This window comes from Nothoprocta perdicaria, unplaced genomic scaffold, assembly GCF_003342845.1.
Source record: "Nothoprocta perdicaria isolate Ctin4 unplaced genomic scaffold, notPer1 scaffold_7, whole genome shotgun sequence".
Classification (NCBI taxonomy): Eukaryota; Metazoa; Chordata; class Aves; order Tinamiformes; family Tinamidae; genus Nothoprocta; species Nothoprocta perdicaria.
Window position 1 is genome coordinate 2,247,685 of NW_020455976.1, and position 20,044 is coordinate 2,267,728.

General features: G+C 46.3%; 2 protein-coding genes across 4 annotated transcripts in view; one reads left to right on the forward strand and one right to left on the reverse strand.

Moving 5' to 3' along the window:
• Positions 1 to 18,427, reverse strand: part of NT5C2 (5'-nucleotidase, cytosolic II) — a 58,446-nt gene extending 40,019 nt beyond the window's left edge. Inside the window, exons 1-2 of one of the 3 annotated variants that reach the window (XM_026050517.1) lie at positions 18,409 to 18,427; positions 701 to 821 (exon numbers count right to left, since the gene is read on the reverse strand). In XM_026050517.1, the coding sequence (XP_025906302.1) occupies positions 701 to 801 (101 nt within the window). In that variant the 5' untranslated portion in view covers positions 802 to 821; positions 18,409 to 18,427. Of the gene's footprint in view, positions 1 to 700; positions 822 to 6,344; positions 6,358 to 13,107; positions 13,190 to 18,408 lie in introns of those variants that run through there. The other 2 variants (XM_026050516.1, XM_026050518.1) reach the window with 2 other exon arrangements.
• A 1,375-nt stretch (positions 18,428 to 19,802) lies between these two features.
• INA (internexin neuronal intermediate filament protein alpha) overlaps positions 19,803 to 20,044 on the forward strand; it is a 4,138-nt gene continuing 3,896 nt past the window's right edge. Inside the window, exon 1 of the mRNA XM_026050681.1 lies at positions 19,803 to 20,036. Coding sequence (XP_025906466.1) covers positions 19,803 to 20,036 — 234 coding nt within the window. The remainder of the gene's footprint in view (positions 20,037 to 20,044) is intronic.

Here is a 20,044-nt window from a genome sequence, read left to right on the forward strand (position 1 = left end):
GATGAAGACACAGACTGTACCATTTTATGTGGTAGGCCTGGAACCTTGAGAGATGTGGGGTAAATTCTTGGCTCAACCAAACATGAAGTGTGATCTTGGGAAAACAATCTAGTCTCTATACTGCAATTCCCAAAACACGAGTGCGACATTTCTCTTATCCTGCACCTTGACATTTTGGTTATTTAGACTGCAATTCTTTAGAGCAAAGATGGCTTTAGGCACAACAGTCTAAGGAAAGTGGGGTGAGATCTCATTTAGTGCTTCTACATGCTACTGTGGTATACACAATTAATCATATAAAATTAAAACACCTAATTGCTGCTCCCACTCAATTTCCTCCAAATCTGTATTAGTGCATTCCAATGTCTAAGCTAAACTTTTCCAGAGTGCACTGAAGTGCAAATATAACACCTCTGCTGCTTAGTACTTACTGACTTCAAAGCCTCTCTCCCTAAATCTAACTCGAGACTAATCTTGCCCTTGCATTAACACTCATAACCATACCCTCACTCATTACAATTATCTCAACTCTACTCTTTGTAAATTCCTGCAGGCAATGCTGTGCTGTCTTCAAAATTGYCTTCTACAAGGAAGTTGCTGTTATTAACAGCAAGGAAGAACCATCAAGCAATGTGGGTTTTATGTATAGCCCAATACCCTCCCTCTCAGCAATTTACTTGCAGTTACACAAATGACTTACCGGTGGTAGGCCTCCCGGCGGTACTTTTTCAGAGCATGTCCATCCATGTTTGCAGGGAGATCTGCTGCATTCTGGAGTCGATCGCTCCATGAGGTTGTCATYTTTAAATGCTTATTTAATTCTGGAAAAGGCAGAAGAGAAAAGCTTGCTTAAGTTTAAGGTCGGTTTCGCTCTGAAGCTGTCTAGCTGTTTCCTGGTTACTAACGTATGCAATGGTACTCAGGAAGTTTTGCAAAGCGCCTAGTAGAATTAGCTGTGTTTATAGATCATGCAAGATGCGTTCCTTTGAGATGTTAGGAGAGGCAGAGTCAATTAAAAGGACAGGTGGGAGCACTTTTCCATACCACAGGAACTACAAAAACATTCAAATCCTTCATGCTGAAAGTTTATTTAGGGACAGACACTTTGTTTTCATTGCTGGAAGGGCATATTTTTGACCACAGGCTTACTAATATGCCTTAGCTATAACCAACAGAAAAACTACTCTTTAAACACAAGATGAACTGGCATGGCATACTCTACAACCCAAAGCAGGACCGACCTTGCCACATCTACCACAGGATAAACATGAAGAGTTTTGTTTCTGACTTTGCTTTTTGTTTGTTTTCTAAGCCACAGAGATGAAGCTACAGAAGAGATGAATGCTAAATAAGCAGAAATGATCAGAAGAAAAGTAGGAAGATTTTAGCCACTCGTGTCCTTTACAGGTCAGCACATTGAGACACTGCAAAAAGCACATTACAAAGCTGTAATACCAACAGCGCAAACATCCACCACCAGGTCTTCACACATGTAATTTCCTGCTCAGATAACCTACACCCCTTCACAAGCAGTGGTTCTCCAAAATAAGCTGGTAGATAGGCTTCACCTTCAGAAATGCTTGCCGTGAGGCAACTGGGGTGCATTTCCCAAGTGCTTTATCAGCACACTCAAGTAGTCCTGCTCCCCACATCACCCTTCTAGACACAGGTCCAGCCACATCCATGGCATTAGATCACTGGCATCTAATGATTAGTGAATCARTTGAGTTTGCCAATCCAAGCTCTACCCCACCTAAACAAACCCACCAAAACCAAACAATATGTGATAGTTCTCGGCTGGTCAGCAGGCTGAGCCCAGCCCAACTTGCCATAACTCTATTGCTAGGGCCAGTGCAAGGAATGGGGAGGGGAAAATGCATCCCACAATTGTACCAAATTAGGTAGGACATGAAACCACACTCTTGTGTAACCAGTATGACTGTCAGACCACAGGATTAGCTTACTTGCTCTTCCTTAAAATAAGAAGAAAAAAGGAAACCACACAAGTTACATGAATCCAGTAATCACTTTCAGGCATCCCTAGAATATGACTGCTCTCATTTTATAGAAGGGAAACTAGATGATTTCAGTAAAGTTAAAAAGTAGACTGAATGCTCAAATCAGTGTTAGAAATCACTGCGCTTTYGGGTGTCATGTGTGCTCACTCTCCTAGAGGAAACCTGTGCTATTTTTTAATTTTAATCTTGATTAAAGAGCAACAGTTGTGATTGCCATAGCATTTGTTAGCTTATTTACCTATTTGCCTGCCATAAAAAAATCAAACAGAAGGCAAATAGATCGGCTGTAAAAAACACATTCCTCCCTCCCCCAGCATTCTCCGCTTGTCTCCCAGTTACTATAAGCAAGGTTTACGAACGCATCTTATGCCACATCCTAAAGGTCACCAAATCCAGGCGCTGGCAGGCCGCCCAAGCAGCGCATTCCGGAGAGGAGCRCTCACTGCCACAAATTCCCTGCCCTGCGCCCAGGGGGTCACCGGCAGGAGCAGGGAGATGGGTCCGCCAGCCAGCCGTGACTTCCACACCGGAGCACGCAGGGAGAAGCAGCTGCTCAAATAGCCGGGCCCAGGGCACCGAGGGGTTGTAAGTTATTGCCAGCTGTTTAAGTCGTGCCCAAAGGCGAGGGGATGACAGGCCAGGGTGCGGAGTCAAGCGGCCTGCAAGCATCAACCTGCTGCACTTCAAAGGCAGGGCGCTCTGCCCGAGGCAGAGACTGCAACGGGCCTGGGGGAAGAGAAGGACATTGGGACGGTTGGACCGGCCACATGAAAGAAGAGTGACAGGTCACAGGATGAGGGAAAGCAGCCTGAGATGCGCAGCACCGTGCGGGGCCTGGTCCCACCCAGCACTGCAAACTAYAGGAAGAGCTCGTTCCCCAAAGGGTGAAAAACTGTCTAGCCCTGGAAGTTTTCAGGACAGTCTGGATCGTGACTACCTCAGTGTGATGTGGAATTGATTTATGCCTAGTAACTTGGATCTGTGCAGTAAAACAGCACTGGAAATTCTGAACGCCTGGTGTCATGGCTCTTGCACAGGAAACTGAAAGCCAACTCATAGGGGTTGGGATCTAGGTATTCCGGCCGTCTGAATCCAAGCTAGTCACCATTTTGAAGGGCTGCACTGTTCTGGTTATCTTGATGTATTTTATGATTTTAAAATCTACAGCCATGGGCAAATCCAGAGACTTTCCATTATGCGTCCCTCCTTTTCCCACATCATCTTGTCCCTATCTCCTCCATTCCACGTAAAATAGATGCTGACTCAGGGTAGGACTGCTCCCACTGGCCTCCCACACAAACATCTGGTAGTTCAACAAACATCTCCTACAAAAAAATTCCTAAAATCCAGATGGTAGGAGAACTTTAGCAGGTTACCTTTAATAACATCATTCAAAAACAGAGAACAAGCGAAGCAGTTTGAGCTCCTGCATGACGAAGCTCCTCCTGTATTGTAGGAGAAGCTACACAGCGTCATGCTGCACGTGCTGGGATTGGAGAGAATCAAGAATCACAGAAATCGGAGTTTTCACGGCTAAAAAAGTCAAACAAGACAGGTTCAAAGTATTTTAACCTTCCTGCAGTCTTCTGCTGTTGCTGTGATGAACAGAGTTCACATGCAGAACAGGGTTTGTAGACAGGCAATATCTTTTATTAGACCAACTGGTATGACTGGAAAGAACAGACAAGCTCTTGGGCGCACAAGCTCGTCTAAGTTTCCAAACTATCAGTTGCTCTAACAGAAGATATTACCTCTACCCACAAGCCTTACTCTTATTTATTTACTAAGATGTCTTTATCTTGATGTTTACATAGACAAAACAAAAACAAATTGAACAAAGAAGCTAAGTATTGGTGAACTCTGAAGCACTCCCTCAGCTTAGCAGCTCTACTGGCACTCTGACAGCAGCTCCTCTCTATGAGACAGAACAGCAACGACTTGCAGAAGACACCGGCATGCAGGCTGCCTGCCCCAAAGCCTCGCACTCACACAAGAAGTCTCATCAATTTTGATGAAATTCTTCTGATGCTTCAAAATTCAACCTGCTCGAGTAGGGGGCAGAGCAGCTGATCCCTGATTATAACTGCTCTACTTCATAGCGGTGCCAAAGACAGAGGGAAAACTAAGATGGGTTAAATGACTCCAAACATTTGTAAACGACCGGATTAAACATCTGACGGAGCCGGCAGCCAACCACTCAGGATTCTCAGCTCCAAGTAACTGAAACATGATATAGCTTTTTCTTTAGATAGAAATCTATTTTTGAAATCAATAATCTGTAAATAGCTTCACATAAAAATAGAAACCTTTGCATGGATAAAGCATGTCAGAACATCTCCTTATAATTTATTGYCAACATGCTCCCTGCTAATGCAGTCTTAATTAAGCATCTGATAGCATTTATGGCACAGGGATCGTTTTGGAAAAGTATTTTAAAGCRCAGCTGTGAAGCTTTGATCCAGGGCTACTGTCCAGAACACAATCTTTCTTCCAAAAGAACATGGCGTTTTTAACACATATTTTGAAACAAGCCCATTTGCTGCTTCTGACAGACTCTTGCTGATTTCAAATATTATCCATATTACACGTTTTTCTTAAATRTACAAACATATGTATAAAATAACACACTCCAAAAGCATTCCTCTTCACAGAGGTATATTAATTATTTTTCTATCTGCTTTTGTCAACAGTTAGAAATTTCTGCACCTCATAATACTTGATGTGTTCAGTTTAAATGCACTGCCTGCATTTTTTCCTGAGTCTTTTTTTTAACACTTTGATGATGCAACGCACACTAAAATGTAGACAAACAACATCGCAATGACAATCCCGCTTTTTCCAGGATATTCTCCGAGAGCTTATAGAGCAGAAAACAAAAGCCTTGCTAACCAATCCCAAGGTTGTAACATACTCGCATTGATTTGCCAGGCACTGCATCTGCCTGCTTCTCACACATTCTGTTTCAGAAATCCTTAATATCTTGTCAATACAACCCACACACATACACGCACTCTGGCACAGAGGACCGAGCCAGGAATCAGCACACCTAACATTAGCCATTTAAAATGTTTGCATCTCATCTGAGCTTGTGGATGCACAGTCAGATCTGTCTCCTGACACCCTTGCCAAGCCATGGGCAGTCCCTGGCTCCCCACTGCAAACCTGCTCCTTCTCAGGGGACTTTGTGGTGTTTAAGTGACTGAGGACTGATCCAAGTTAAAACAACCCCAAGAAAGGGGGGGAAAATAAAGGGGAAGAGGAGCAGAGAGAGAGCGAGTCTGAAGTTGGCTTGTTCAAACTCAGATTTTTTTCCTGCTCCAGGTCACGGTTTGACCTCACAAACCCTTCCAATGTGCCGGGAAGGGAGAATGATAAACGGTCCCTGCTCCACCGAGGCTTGTCCATGTGGCTAAGAAAAGTGAGTGACTCACTTTTTAGGAGGGTCTCTCTCCGCTAAGCGTAGAAGGAGCTTGCATCTAAGACAAGTATAGGCTAGACACTCCAAGACAGCTGACATCAGAGGGGTGAACCCTGCTCAGGGTAGCATCATTCCCTCCGGTCCTTTGCAGCATCTGTCATTCTGGGATGGACTGTGGAAAGCAGCCAGGATCGTGTACTCCCCCTAAATAGCATCTCCCGCAGCCAGYGTGGGAGATGGACAGCAGGGCTTGGCACAGCTCTGGCTTCATCCAGAAGGGCAGGTCTCACGTCTGCGACCCCAAAGCACTTGACAAATTCTCGTTCCCGTAATTCACTCGTGGCAGCAAGAGGTGCTGTCCCCATTTCATCAGCTGGTAATAACAGGGCACTAAGAAAGTTATGACATGGGCCAAGCAGCACCCAAATGCACAAGTCCTAATTCTCCACTAATAACTAGTTCGAGCTCCTAACACTACCAGTGTGATCACACACAAAGCAGAGATACTTCACGTACTCCTTATGCAGTGTTTTAACACATATTCAGATTTTCAGTACTGAGCACTGACTGCCAGACAGAGGTCAACTAGAAAGTCAGGGACTAGCTGAGCAGAGAGAGGCCCAACAGCAGCGTTGGGGAAAGAATAACTGTTGAACACCCCAAAATCAAACTCAAGKGTCTCACAAGCACACTAAGAGGATATGGTAAACTACAAAGACAGGACTTTTTGGAGCTGCTATAAGGCAAGGTAATAAGGAATTTCTAGAAGGAAAAATATCAATTAGGGATTAAAAACAATGGTAAGTGGCATTACTGAAACCCAGGGGAACTATTCATGTGAGCTGAATACTGCAGTCTTTACTCACACCCTGCTAAGGAAGAACAATGTGGAGAACTGCAGAACTCACCAGGATTTTTAAGTCAGTAAGAGCTGACAAGTCCCAGATGTGCACAAGTCAGTACAACCACAACACTCAGGAGTAACCTCAAAGCAAACCAGAGAACAAGATAAAATATTCCTTCAGCTCCCTCTAGAACAATGTGAAAATGGAAAAAACTGTGGTGGCAATTCATTTTTTTGAATTTGGATGCAGGTCCCACCTTGGGAGAGCTAATACCGATTAACAGACTTTTTTATTTTATATATAATGACTTGATTATCAACTTTACGAAGAGCTAAAGCGGAGTTTGGAAAAAAAAACTATGAAAGCCACACTGCAGCTCTGCATGGAGCAAACTCCAATTTGGTGCTCCAAGTATCATGATACCATGCATTCTGCTTATTTCTCTCAAATCGTCTTGGCAGCCTTGAAATCAGAACCACAAGTTTTCCGAAGGGTTAATTTACTGATTTTCTAGCTTCCATACAGCTTGTGCTCCTGCAGAACGACCAGCTTGGTAAGCCCTTTCCAACATGCTGCTCCTTGCCCAAACGGCTCACTGGAGGTAACGCTGCTCTCTCCTTTCAGTGCTGTGTGCCCTGCACCGTCACAGTGCTACAGAAGGCAGAGGAGCAAGAGCTCCACGGAGAATAATTAGCTAAAATGAGCTTTCAAAGAAATGCTGTGACTGCAGGTCAACTACGATCCTTGGATATACAAGGCTATCAAACAGGACTCTCTGTACCTATCTGTCACTGTTATAAATTCTGCTGGAATAGTGTTTCCAGCCAGCTGTCCCCATTCAAGAACAGTACTGATTATCCTGAGGATGGAATAAAGCTAAGGAAAGGAGTAAAACCAGACTGTAAGGCTGCCAGAGAGACACTCTGCCRCTGAACTGGAAGCATTTACACACTGGAAAGAAGCTTGATAGCGGAGGGCTCTTCAGTCTAGCAATGACAGAACAAGCACTCATGACTGGAAATYAAACAGAAGCAAAAATATTAACAGCTAGGATAGTTATGAAACAACTTACCATGAGATAAATTAGTTTCTCCATCACCCGAGGCTTTAAATGAAGGGGGGGGGAGGGTACATTTAAATCAGCCTTTTCTCACAGAGACAAGAATTATCACAGAAAGGTCAAAGAGCTTGAACTAAAGAGAAGATAAGGGGATATTGAAGCTGAGCATCCTCCTGGTTCCCCCTCACCTTATGAATTAACGTATCTCTGAATAAGAGCCTGAAGCACACGCAATACTGGGGAGAAAGTTCTAAATATATCCACAAAAGGTGAATGGACAGAGGTTTCTGAGAGCGCCCCAGTGCAAACTGTGAGTCTAAAGGCCTCAGAAAACACTTGGCTAGAAAAGGTCTTCTATGAGAAAAGAGCTCGGTCGCCTGCAGCAACCTCTGCTGCAGACGTTCACAATTCGTGGTCCAACTGAGTGCCTGCCAACAGCAAGTATGGACCTGGATAATAAGATAATGTTCTTGTTTTTTGTTTCCAGCTGTTAAATTCCAGTAAGAAACTCGTATGATAATTCAACTATGTTACTCATATTGTTCTTGTAAGCAACTGCTCTAACAGGAACACTGCATGATTAGAGATGAAGATCAGACTAGAGATGACTAGAGATGAATTCAACTTCTCTACTCKAAAGAGAGATTCTAAAGAAAATATTCAAGAATTTCCATATATTTGCTTCAGCTGAAAACTGGGAAGCAACCTTTGATGCAAATGTTCACCATATTGGGACTTCAATGTTTGACTGGAACCTGCAGATACTAATATCACTGCTACAAAGATGTAGTACAATGGAGTGCTGAATGCAGATCAACATGAATAGAACAAAAAGTAGAAAACATCAGCATGGAAGAAAACACATTATCCTTTCTTTTCTGAATTGCAAAATTCAAACTTTCCTATTTGACCTAAGTTTGTTCATGTCAAATCTGTCCAGAAACATCTTGATGCATCAACTCACTTGTCTTTCGGTTTGTGTCTTGTTTCGGGGAGGTGGCTGCCAGTTGTTTTGTTTGGTTTTCAGGGAAGGAAGGATGGCAAATCAACCTGCCAACAAGACAGGACAAAATTACCCTTGGCTCCTCGGGAGTCAGTGCTGACCCTTCTCAAAAGACACTGCTGGTTTCTTCTGTCCCGTTAAGTTTGTTACCGCTAAGTATAGTCACGGTATTCAAATCCATGCAAGGAGCTGTCACCATCTCATCAAGGCCAAACACCTCTGCAGGAGCTACAGAGAGAGAACAGGACGAGACGTGCCATGCCCAGAGGGAAAAGAAAAAGCTGGAAGCCACCACTGCACGTACCAATTTCGACCAAGGAAMAACTGCCTAACTCGCTATTAAGGATTACACAACAGCAGTTCTTTTGGCACCAGATCATGGTATTTCCAAACAACGACCCTTTTCATTAGATCCGACTGTGTTTCAGGAAGCAAATAAAGACTTAATGGGCCTTTCCAGAAGCGTGGTGGTAACCGACAAAGTATTTGAGATGCACAGCTCAGATCTGTTGCACAGTCATTCTGAGAACATGTAACTGGGTCAACTTGGATAATGCAAGCAGCCAAAAGCCCTTTTTATCTTCCAGACACCGAAGGTGAGGGACGACAACTTTTTTATTGGCCTTTTTTTTTTTTTTTTTTTTTTTTTAAACAGTGCTTACTGGAAAAACAATCTTGTCTCTGAAGATCGTGGTTCCTGCTTCATTAATATTTTATACAAAAAGCAAAGATAATAGAAGTTAATTCCAGCTAATCTTTAAAAGTAAAAGCAAGGAAAAAAAAAAAAAAGAAAAAGAAAAGGTGACTTCTAAAAGACACTTGAACCCTCCCTCCATGCTGAATGAGCCCTCTCTACACGTCCACGGGTTACATAAACAGATGCAACAGCAGAATCTGAGCTAACTGAGGCAACTGAGCTAACTTGGCAGCCTAGATCCATGAGTTTACATCTCCTCCAGCCTTGGCCAAGGGCTGCCCCGACTCAGCCCGGGAGCAGGTAGCCAGCTGGCTACCCAGGGCGAGTTCCAAGGGGACCTGGCCACAGCGGCAGCCAGGGGATGTGCTGCCCAGTAAGGAAGCTGACAGAGTCGAACTGGGGAACACTAGCTCCTCCTTTATACAGAAAGCTGTTGAAAATAAACACTGAGCTCAACAGCTGAAGATGATCTGGTAATCCTGAGAGCTGCTCTGTCAAAACAGACCTTTTTTTTTTTCCTGCTACAAGTTTCTTTTTCCCTGCGCCACTCCCTTCCCTCTACCTTCTTTAAGGAGAYTGACCCAATACTCAGACACTAATTTGGTCTCTCTTCCTTTTGCCAGAGGAATCGCAGCAGAAATAAACACTTTGAGATGGAGCAACTCTGGATTATTGACAAATAAACCCACTTTTGCAAAGGAAGAAAGATGAAGTTGGGAACTATGGAACTATGGGACACAGGAGAGAAAGTCTTAATTCCCAGCACAGMCACAAGTCTCATATGCAAAATTGGGCCAGTTTTTCAACCCACTCTTTGTCCATAATACACAAACAATGCAAAACAATGAAATCACTTGGCTTGTCTGCTGAGGAGGAAAATACTGGCATCATTTAGAGAGGATCTTGTTTTTTAGTTATTCAAACACGGCTCCAGAAGTGTATTAGCCTACCACAGATTTCAAGAGGTCCCTACTTTGCCCTTAATATTTCTGGCTACCCCTGACTCTTTCAAGAAGCCTTCCCTGGGGCTGATCTGCTCTTACAGGTGAGAAAGGCAGGAACCTGCTGCAGCCATCATCAAAATCACCCTTGTGCTGGCCCTAACGCTCTCCTGAAATGCTCACAAAATCTTACCGCCTGAGCAAGCATGAGATGAAAAAAATAGTAGAGTGAAGTCAGTAGGTGTTTCAAGATGTTCCTACAGTGTAAAGATCCCCTGCATGCAGACAGTGCAATTCACTCCTTTTCTGACCTGTTTTTAGTCAGAGGTAAGCATGGTAATTATAGCCCGCCTGATTATAAACGGAATTACAAATCTGTCCTTAGGGCACAATTGTGTCCCTACCTAGGTGTTATCAGCCCCAAACCTCATTTAGTCTTGACAGATGTGTGGTAGTGAGGCACCATTGCAGGAAACTCTACAAGTAAATTAAATTTATGAATACTTGTTCTGTGGTATTCCCATGCTCATCTAATCGACAGCTCATGAGGCRTTTTTAATACAACCTATGTCATTTAATCCATCAGTACAATAACGGAACACTCCTGATGGCTTTGGGCTTTTGCTGAGTCTCTGGCTTTTCTTTGATAACCTAACCGTCTCAGCTTTATCAACCCATACCAAAGGCCTACACAAAATAATGTTTTCCAACTGCACCAACCTCCCCCCCCCCCTTTTTTTGGGAGGGGGGAAGGAAAACTAAGTCATTTTTCTCTGATTCCTTCATGTGTTTAATACCTTAAACTAATTCTACTGACATGGAAGACTGTTTCCTGGTATGATTAGAGGAAGGTGTATATATAATGCTCTCTATATACTTTCTAAACATTTATTTCTGTGTGCAGAGACATCACAGATTAAATGACAGATCTACTCCTACAGTTGTTACTGGGGAGAAATCACTCAGCTTAAAGGTTGAGAGAACAATAAAAAACGACCAGGAAGGTATCGTCAGCAAGTCCTTGTTATCCCAAAATCAGGGCCAAGATGTCCAGACACAGAAACCTTTGTTTTGGCCTGGACTTCTCTCTTTGGGAAATCTGAARTATCTCCCCAGTGTAGACATGAAGATTCAACTCAACAGCCCTTTCCTGTGCCCATGTGGTAGACAAGCAAAGAGCTTAACCCCCTGGGATCTCAGAGGCCTTTAAAAATGTTTGTCACRAGCTGCACAGCATGAGCACCCTGACTGACTGAGAACATCATTCTGTTCTCTTCTTTTTAAACATGTTACCTGACCTGCTGTGGCTGCTAAAAAAAATCCAAACTAACTGTGCTCCCAGACAGCACTAAGCTTCCCAAGCAACCACAGAAATCCCTCTTCCTAACTGCTTTCTAAGCAACAATTGAACTAATCCCAGCCTGGCTCCAAAAATCACAAGGCAGGTCTTTCAGAAAACACTTCTCTACATGTTCTAACCTTTCAATATTTCTTGTTGACCCCACCAGCACATATCAATTTATGAACTCTGAAAGTGCTTTTAATTGCTGTTTTTGTTAGTATCTACTCACTACTTGTCTGTGAAGAAAAATGAGCAGTGGATGAGTAAAACACTGTTAGCTTTTCATCATCCTTTCCCTCATGATTGCTCAAGTGCAGCAAACACATTTTTCTTGGCACTAGATCATAGAGCTGCCAATGAAATATTGCAAGAGAAGTTATCTAACCTCGTATCAAGGTGGAAAAAATAGGGTACAAACGTGTTTTCAGCAAACTCTTAGAAAGGCCATTTTGCTGTTTCCCTGGATCAAAACTTAACAAAAGTCACCTAATTCTTAGAAGTTGTAGATTGATATTTCAGACCACTGCAAGTAAAGCTCTTTCCAATTTRCACTGAATTTGCTCATATGTCATTTCGAAGCAGCATATATCAGCTGCTAACAGCTCCAGCATTGGCAATTTCTTTTAACATATTCACTCATTCTCTTTGAAGTCATCACATTTCAAGTGTCCCATAAGRAGGATACTAAGACCAAAGTATGTGTGAGCCATTCAGGCTGACCGGGATGTTTGTAGATACCAGGTGGCTAATAGGACAGGCAAACCAATGCCTTTTAAAGCTTAAATTCGTATTATTGACTGGAAAGAGTTAGCAAAAGATCTTTTGGTATCCTAGTCACTGCTTAGCAGTGATACTTTCAGGTAGAGTAAATATTTTTAAGAATACAGCACAGAGTTTTTATGTCTACTTATTTGATCCGCTTACAAATTTAGTTAGCAAATGCTCATTTTTGACATTTTTTTCCTTACCAGAGGCTATCAAGACCTGCCAGCTGCAGTCTTGGTTTTGAATACAGGGGGAAGAGATCTGCTGACTGCTTTTCCCTCCACAGAGAGCCTGCTCATATGTTTGCACTTTTGGCAGTATTTTCTTTTTTCCTTTCAAACAGGAAAGCAATGTGAAAATCCAGTATTCAGCATCCCATAACACAAGAAGATTCTAGACAGGCCATACCTTGGTGATCTGCCCTTACACCTTACTGGTGCATGAACTGACTGCTGCTTGCAGCATGAAGCAGAAAATGAAATCTGACTCCTGCCTCAGTTTCCAGTGAGCAGAACCAGCGGATGATTTAGCAGCCTGGCTTGCTTCTATGCTCAATTCCTCCGTCCAGCTTCATTCAGCCACTGGCATTACAATGCTGGCAAAGCTAAAGCAACTGAATGAAAATACCAGTTTCAAGTATCAGCTTCAAGATGACAAGTGCTCAGTGTACCCGATTTTTTTAATAATCAACTTCTCAGTTTTCTTTAGGGAGTAAACTCACCTCAACCTAAAACCATTTGTATACACAGAGAATAACACACATACAAAAAAGAGAGATCTGAACCAGCAATGAAAAATAAATAACTCTGCAACTTTCAAACATATTTGTTCTTAAAAGTTCTTGGGGAATATTGCACAGGATCACAGAAAGGACAAGACTTARAACACTGAGGATTAAATCTTGCAGCTCTCTCTTGTATTTCCTAAACACAAGTCCATCTTGCATAGTCTTGAAACCAAATGTTTGGTAATATCAGAAAAGATGAGTTGGAAAAGTAGAAAACAACATTTCAAATACCTTTGCCAGTAGGTACAGCTCTTCCTTAAAATAATGAGCAAAAACTCCTCTCAGGGGGACCGCAAAAGCAAAGGCAATTGACCTGCAAAAAAATTATTATTTATAACTGTAATATCCTAAATTAGGAAAAACAAATCTGTTCCGTTCACAGACTTCCAAAACTACCTATGAAGCCTGCAGTTTACTAGCACTTACCCTTAGGTGTTATTATTGGTAAYTGCAGAGCTACGATTACAAAACACTGGCAGGCATTTCGCTCGGGACTTTAGCAGGTTTCTGAGGGCAGAACTTTCACATGCTCCTTGCTGACTGCGTCCCTTACTGCTTGCTACGCATGCCTATGTGCAGCTCATCGCCAGCAGTACCAACCCAAACACCTCTGCGTCCAGCGCTGTACATCTGGACTCGTGTGCATTTACCTTCCCCTGCAGGTATTTTAGGAGCTTATTAGCTTCTCTTGCACTGAGCCACACAAGACACGGTATCTTTGAGGAAAAAGCCATGAGGAGATCGGTAAGTAGAAATCTATGAGTTGTTCCCACCCACACACATGAGCTTTTCTCCAGAGGAATTAACGGATATGAATTCAGGAGGGAACACAGCCCTGGGGGACACAGGCAGCAGCTCACCCCAGGAAGGGGCAGCCCCCAGAAGGGCAGTCCCACAGCCCACATGTGGCCACCGCAAGCACCAAAGCTGGACCACCTTGGTTGGAAAGCATTTTTTTTACGTACAGCCTCATGGAGAGTTCAGCTAGAACTTGCTTCCTGAAAGCATAGGAATACTGCATTCTAAAGCGTTTTGGCATTACGCAGATGTCAGCATGGAGAACTGCAAGGCCTGGGTCAAAGCCAGTTAATCCAAGGGTCTGTTCCTAAGCAAACAGTGAAAACCCACTCAATTTCAGGGCCTCTCCAGAACCCCCTACAGGAAGTCTCTGCTTTCTCCTTTCCTCTAAACTGATTGTGCCAAGCAAGGTTAAATGATAATCTTATAGTAAGAATATGTGCAGAACAGTAAGTTTTTGTTGGAAGCTATTTGGAGCACAGCTGGGAGCAGTGAGTGCTCTACAGCTAAGTTTGGATTGAAAAACAACTTTAAGGAACCTTAAAAAAAAATCCACAACGACAAAAATACCCAGAATGATACTTTGGGGAACTGTCTTCTTATTTACAGGATGGGTAAAAAACACATGCAGTATTAGTTGATGTTCAAAACTGTAAAGAACCACATCTCCTTGGGCCTCCCTTTCATCTCCCTACAGAATTTGTGCCCATATATCTCTTAATTTCAAARGGGAAGCCAACAAGTTGCCCACATCCCAGCATCAGTCCAGCAGGTATTTCATTATAACAGCTCTTGCTCTCCACCTTTAATGATTTACATCTCTGCAGAATTCAAAGCAGTTACAGCTGATAAGAATCACGGACTAAGAATCCGCTAGTTTTCTTTGGCTGCAGGTAAGTGGGAGGCCGCATACAAACCATCACCGAGGGGTTTTCAACCTCTCCTGCTTGCTCAGACCTTGATCTCTAACARAACTACCACCAAAGGGCTGGCAGTGCTGGTAAATCCTGCAGCCTATCCATGCCTAGAAGATAAGCAGCTCAGGTCAGCAGCAAGTAACAAGTTTAGCCTCTAGCATTCTGTACCAAACTTGAAAAAAAATTACAGGGCTAAGTGGTTTGGCCCAGAGCCAGCACTTCACAGCTYCCATATACAGGGACCTAACTGCTCTCCAGGGAAATATGAGTGAATCTGCTTCTGACCTTACTGTAAGGTGCATGTTCTGTTAGACATTGAGCTAGTAACAGGATGTGAAACAGACTATTTTGCCTTTTTTAGGCTTAATTACTCAAACGCCCTTCCTGACCTCCTAAAATTTTATTTAAAAATAAAGTGTTAAAAGTTAAGTATAACTCTTAAGTTAACTTCATTGGGACAGTCTCCCAAGCACCTTTTAGCCCTTCAAACACGTGGGACTTAAAGACTATCCTTAATTACCTAGGTTTAAATTATCAGTTGCTCACGGAGGCTACCTTAAATACCTATGCAATTGTTTCCAGATGTTGCTTAAGGTCTATTTACTGTACATTGAGTTCTATTTATTGTACATGCTGGGTCCTCTCTGTGGCTGTGTTAGGAAAGCAGACTCATGTTATAAATGCTCTCTTTGCAGAGTGCACAGTCCAAGGTTTTAGGAATCAGTCCAGTTAAAGAGTCATCATGATTAAAAAGCAAAATAAAAATCATTGCCTCATGCATCACAACCATGATATATACTAATAATTTCTTTAGTGGCAAAGAACAGACATCTGACAGTAAAAAAAATATTTATATGAATGTGTATTTTGGAGATATTTGAAGAATTAGACAAACTTAAGCACATAATTGCTAACTTTTAAAGGCTAGACAATGGCTCCTTGAAATACCATTTCAAATTGTATTTGGAGTGTCAGTAGCACAAATATCTGAAAACCAGACACGGCACCAAGAATAAGTAAAGAACGTGTTGACTCCGTTAACGTACCCCGAAGAGGCTCCCACTCCTGGGCATATTCTGTTCCTTTTTCTCTCCGAACACCCTCCCTGCTAAACGCGGTGGCTGTTTCCTGCCGGGGCCCCTGCAGCTGGCGAGCCCGTGACGGCAGGGCCGCGCAGCGGGCACCGTGCGCTGTCCCAAGGGACAGCGCGGAGGCTCCTCTCTCCAAGTGCTGGGCTCCCCTCCCTTTCCCCTGGGCTCATGCTGGAGCACTTCTTGTCCTGCGGAGGTTAAGTTACTCCACGGAGCCAAGACAAGGCATAAACTTGCCAAACAAGGAACCTGTTGCTGTCATGAAGTTTCCACAGCAACCTGGACAGGGATGACTAATGCACGGGCCAAGCAGCTTCTGTGAGGCTACGATACTTGGTGGCATTACAAACCCACGCAGGCTTTTGGCAAGGGCAAGCAGCATCGTGCTGGGTTACCCCGGCCCCACAGCACTCCCTGACTCCCCATCTGAACGAAGCGGTGGGCTGCTGAGCACGGCCGTGTCACCCACCTCTGTCCCTCGCGCGAGGGTTTCCCGTCACAGCTGCCAGCTGCCTGTCCTTCTTCCTGCACCTCCTGGCGAGCCCGTATCTACAATTTACGTAGGACTCAAAGGTTGCGGATCAGCTAGAGCGCTGCAAGCTACTCTGTAACCACCCCAGCAACCCCATCCCCACCTGCGGTTCATGCCGCAAACTAACAGCCCCTGCAGCAGCTTTTCACCAAAGCACTTTTACTAATAGGCTGAACTGCAAATGGTGGGCACAAGGTGAGCACAGAAACCTTTCTGTTTTTCCAATAAAGCTCCTATTTTAATAGCCTGTTCTTTTTCCTTGAGATGGTCCCAAAAACAAAATACTTGTAATTTTTGGAAGGAAATATATAACATTCCTTTCGGTGTTTTCCCAAAGAGTAAAACAGTGCAGTGTTTAACATAAACATGAAACTAAGGTTTCTGTTTCCATACAAACAAATGTTCCCCTTGAAGTTATAAAAGGCTAGGATAAATACTTACAGTGGTTTTATGAGGGGGGGTATTATCTTTCATTTAAAGCTGTATTAGGAATCAAACATGAAGAAGAGTAATGTTTAAAGGGGTTTTTTTTCACGTTACTAAAATTTTCCTATAAACTGGAAATTCAGCCTGCACCTGATTTTTTGCTACCATACATCCCAGAAAATGGATGTAGCAATATCGCCAACAAAGAAACATATCAACAGGCTTTTTAATTCCAAACCTCAGCTGAAAACATTTCTCCCATTCTTACTGTTCTTCTCCCCATTTATCTCTGCAATTGTATTTAATTCTATGGAGCACTTACAACTTGATTCAGTGGTGCAGCCCGCAATACAATTGCCTGAATGATGCTATAGAGAGGAAAGGTTGCATTGTACTATATAATGAAACTACGTCTATGCTTGAACAAACTCCAATCGCTGTTCATCACACTAGCAAGTTCCTGAATGATCTTTGGGACTCAGGACTAATGACAATAGATTATTTTAAACAGCAGTCCGACCCTAAAATATGATTATAGGGTTGACACCGGCTCACAAGGATAGTGACAGGCTTCCAGAGCTAAGCTGAATAGTTTGCCAGTAAAATATTAAAAGTTTCGCCTCATTGCTAGAACTACAAATTCAGCACCTGAACTGAAGATCAAACATAGCTTTGAGTTTTCAGTTTTTCAGTAAAACCGCATAGCACCTGAAAAGCCCAATGTAAATACGAACCTGCAAATTTTCATACTTTCAATTTATTCACTATTGATGCACTAGTCTTCACAGCTGGCAGGTGTATGGATTGGTAAAATATATTTTAGTTGGTGACGAGATAGAGTTTCAAGTTGACACWGAGACGTTTTTATGTGAGCAAGTTAGAATAGCATAACATGACCTACGAGGTCTCAGTGGCAAAGCTAGACAAAAAAATCTTTGCAAAAGTAAATAATTCTGCCTGGGGAAGCACATTCTGAGGACCAGAACGAACAGGTCCRAGAGGATCCTCAGCATCACACTTGGCAGCCCCGCAGCGCTGGAACAAACTTGAGCATTTCATAATCCCGGCAGTTCCAGGAATTTTTAAAGCAGCCTGCGCTACACGGAACAGTTCCGCCGCGCGCAGCCACCGAGCCTATCAGAGGCCCGCGCGGATAGTTTCCGCTGTACATTTTGCAACATTATCTTTGGCACACAGAAAGGATTAAAAAAAAAAAAAAAAMTCAAGTAAAATGAGAGTAGTTTTACGGTWCCTTTTTTTTTTTTTTTTTTTTTTGTTAATTTGCTGACTGCCTCCTGCCTTCAGGCTATCAGTGGAAGCCCGACACGGAGCCCTGCCGAGCGCGGCGCTACCGAGGCGAGGGCGGCAACGACCCCCCTGCGCGGCGCGGGGCTCTCGGGCCGGCGCGGCGCCTCACCCGGGCAAACGGCGCCGGGCACCCCGGGGGAGCCGCGGGCCGGCAGCCCACGTGCGGCGGAAGGCAGGAAGGGACGGGCCCCGGCGACACGGGGCGGCGGGGGCAGAGCGAGGGGCAGCTCCGCGGGGCAACGCACCCGTCCTCGGCGACGGGAGCAGCCGGCAGCACGGGGCTGAGGGGACGCAGGAAGGGACGCGCCGGGGACGCCGGCAGCCTCCCCCGGGGTGGCTCCCGCCGCGGCCGGGCAGGCGGGAAGGGGGCTCCCTCACTCTCACTCCCCCGCCCCGCGCCAACGGTCGCGCCAACGGCCGCCGCGGCGCACGCGCAGCCACGCGCCCGACCCGCGCTCACCTCCCGCCGCGCTCGCAAGAGGCGAAGCCCGCACGACTGAGAGCCGCAGCGCCGCGCGGCCGCTCTGCGCACGCGCGCCCGCGCCCCGCCCCGCCGCCCCGCCCAGGGAGCGGGGAGAATGTGCGAACCCGGCGCGGAGCCGCACGGAGCGGGCGGCCAAGGGAGCGGCGCCAAAGTGCGGCCCCTGGCGGCAGGCGCACAGCGCCGGGCCGAGCGGGCGGCGCTGCGCTTCGTTTGATCCCTTATTCCCAAGGGCGGGAAAACGGCTCAGCTCTCAGGGACACGCGGCTTTTGTGAGGCTAAAGCATGAGACGATGAGGAAGGGCTAAAATTAAAATCTGTGCGAAAGATTTGGAAAAAAAAAAAAAAGGATCCAAGTGATATTTCACGCTCCAGGGAAGCAACCTGGTCCATGAGCAGCGTGGAGTCCYAGAGAAAGGGGCCACAACTGGCCCCTTGCTAAGCGTGTGCATGGCTGGTGTCCTGCCTCTCGCCTTTCCCCCTCGCTGGCTCCTCATCCCGCTGTGGGTAGAGGGGCACGTGCAGCCTGCAGGGCTGCTGGGTCCCACGGGATCCCAGCCGCCGYGGTGAGGAGCAGCACAGCAAGATCCTCTGCTCCCAGTACCTGGGAATCCCGGTGCCATGTTCGGTCAGTCCCGTTGAACTGGGGCTGCTCTTCCCGAGGGTATGGACCTCACCGTGTCTCTGCAGCCCTGGCCTTGTTTCTGCACCCCGTGGCCCGCATGTTGTTCTTGGGGAGAGAACTAGGGGCAAGTGGTGGGGGACAAGAGGCGACCAGGGTACCTGACATGGGTGTCGTGGGGTATCGTGTCCCAGGGAGCCCTGAGCTCCCGTCCCTGCACCCGCTTGCGCGTCCTGCGCCTCCCCGCGCCCACGCCCGCCCCTGCGTGGCTCTCCCTGTGGCTCCTTGTCTCGTCTCTGCGCGTGTCCGTGTGTCCTCTGCGCCCGCGCGCATTCACTCCCTGGCGCCGCAGCCGTTCAGCACCGCGGGCGCGGACAGCTCCCGCCAACGCCTGCCGCGCTGGGCACCGCGCTGAGCCCAGCACCGCGCACCGCGCACCGCGCACGGCGCAGCGCTGGGCACCGCGCTGAGCCCAGCACCGCGCACCGCGCACCGCGCACGGCGCAGCGCTGGGCACCGCGCTGAGCTCCGCGCAGAGCGCTGAGCACCGCCCCGCGCATTGAGCTTCACCCCACGCTGGACACCGCACTGAGCCCCGCGCACGCCGCGCACTGAGCACCGCCCCGCGCACTGCGCCGAGCACCGCCCCGCACCCGCACCGAGCCCCGCGCACCCCGCGCGCCGCCCCGCGCTCCGCTCCGCCCCGCCGTACATAAGCGCCGCCGCCGCCCGCCGCGCTGCCGCCGCAGCCATGAGCTATCGCGCGGAGCCGGAGGCGCTGGCCGCCTCCTACCGCCACCTCTCCGCGGGGTCCCCGCGGCGGCGCGCGGAGGCGGCGGAGGCGGCCTGGGAGCTGCGCCCGTCCGGGCCCAGCGAGCGGCAGCAGCTGCAGGGCCTCAACGAGCGCTTCGCCGGCTACATCGAGCGGGTGCGGGCGCTGGAGCAGCGCAACGCGGCGCTGGCGGCGGAGCTGAGCGCGCTGCGGGTGCCGCG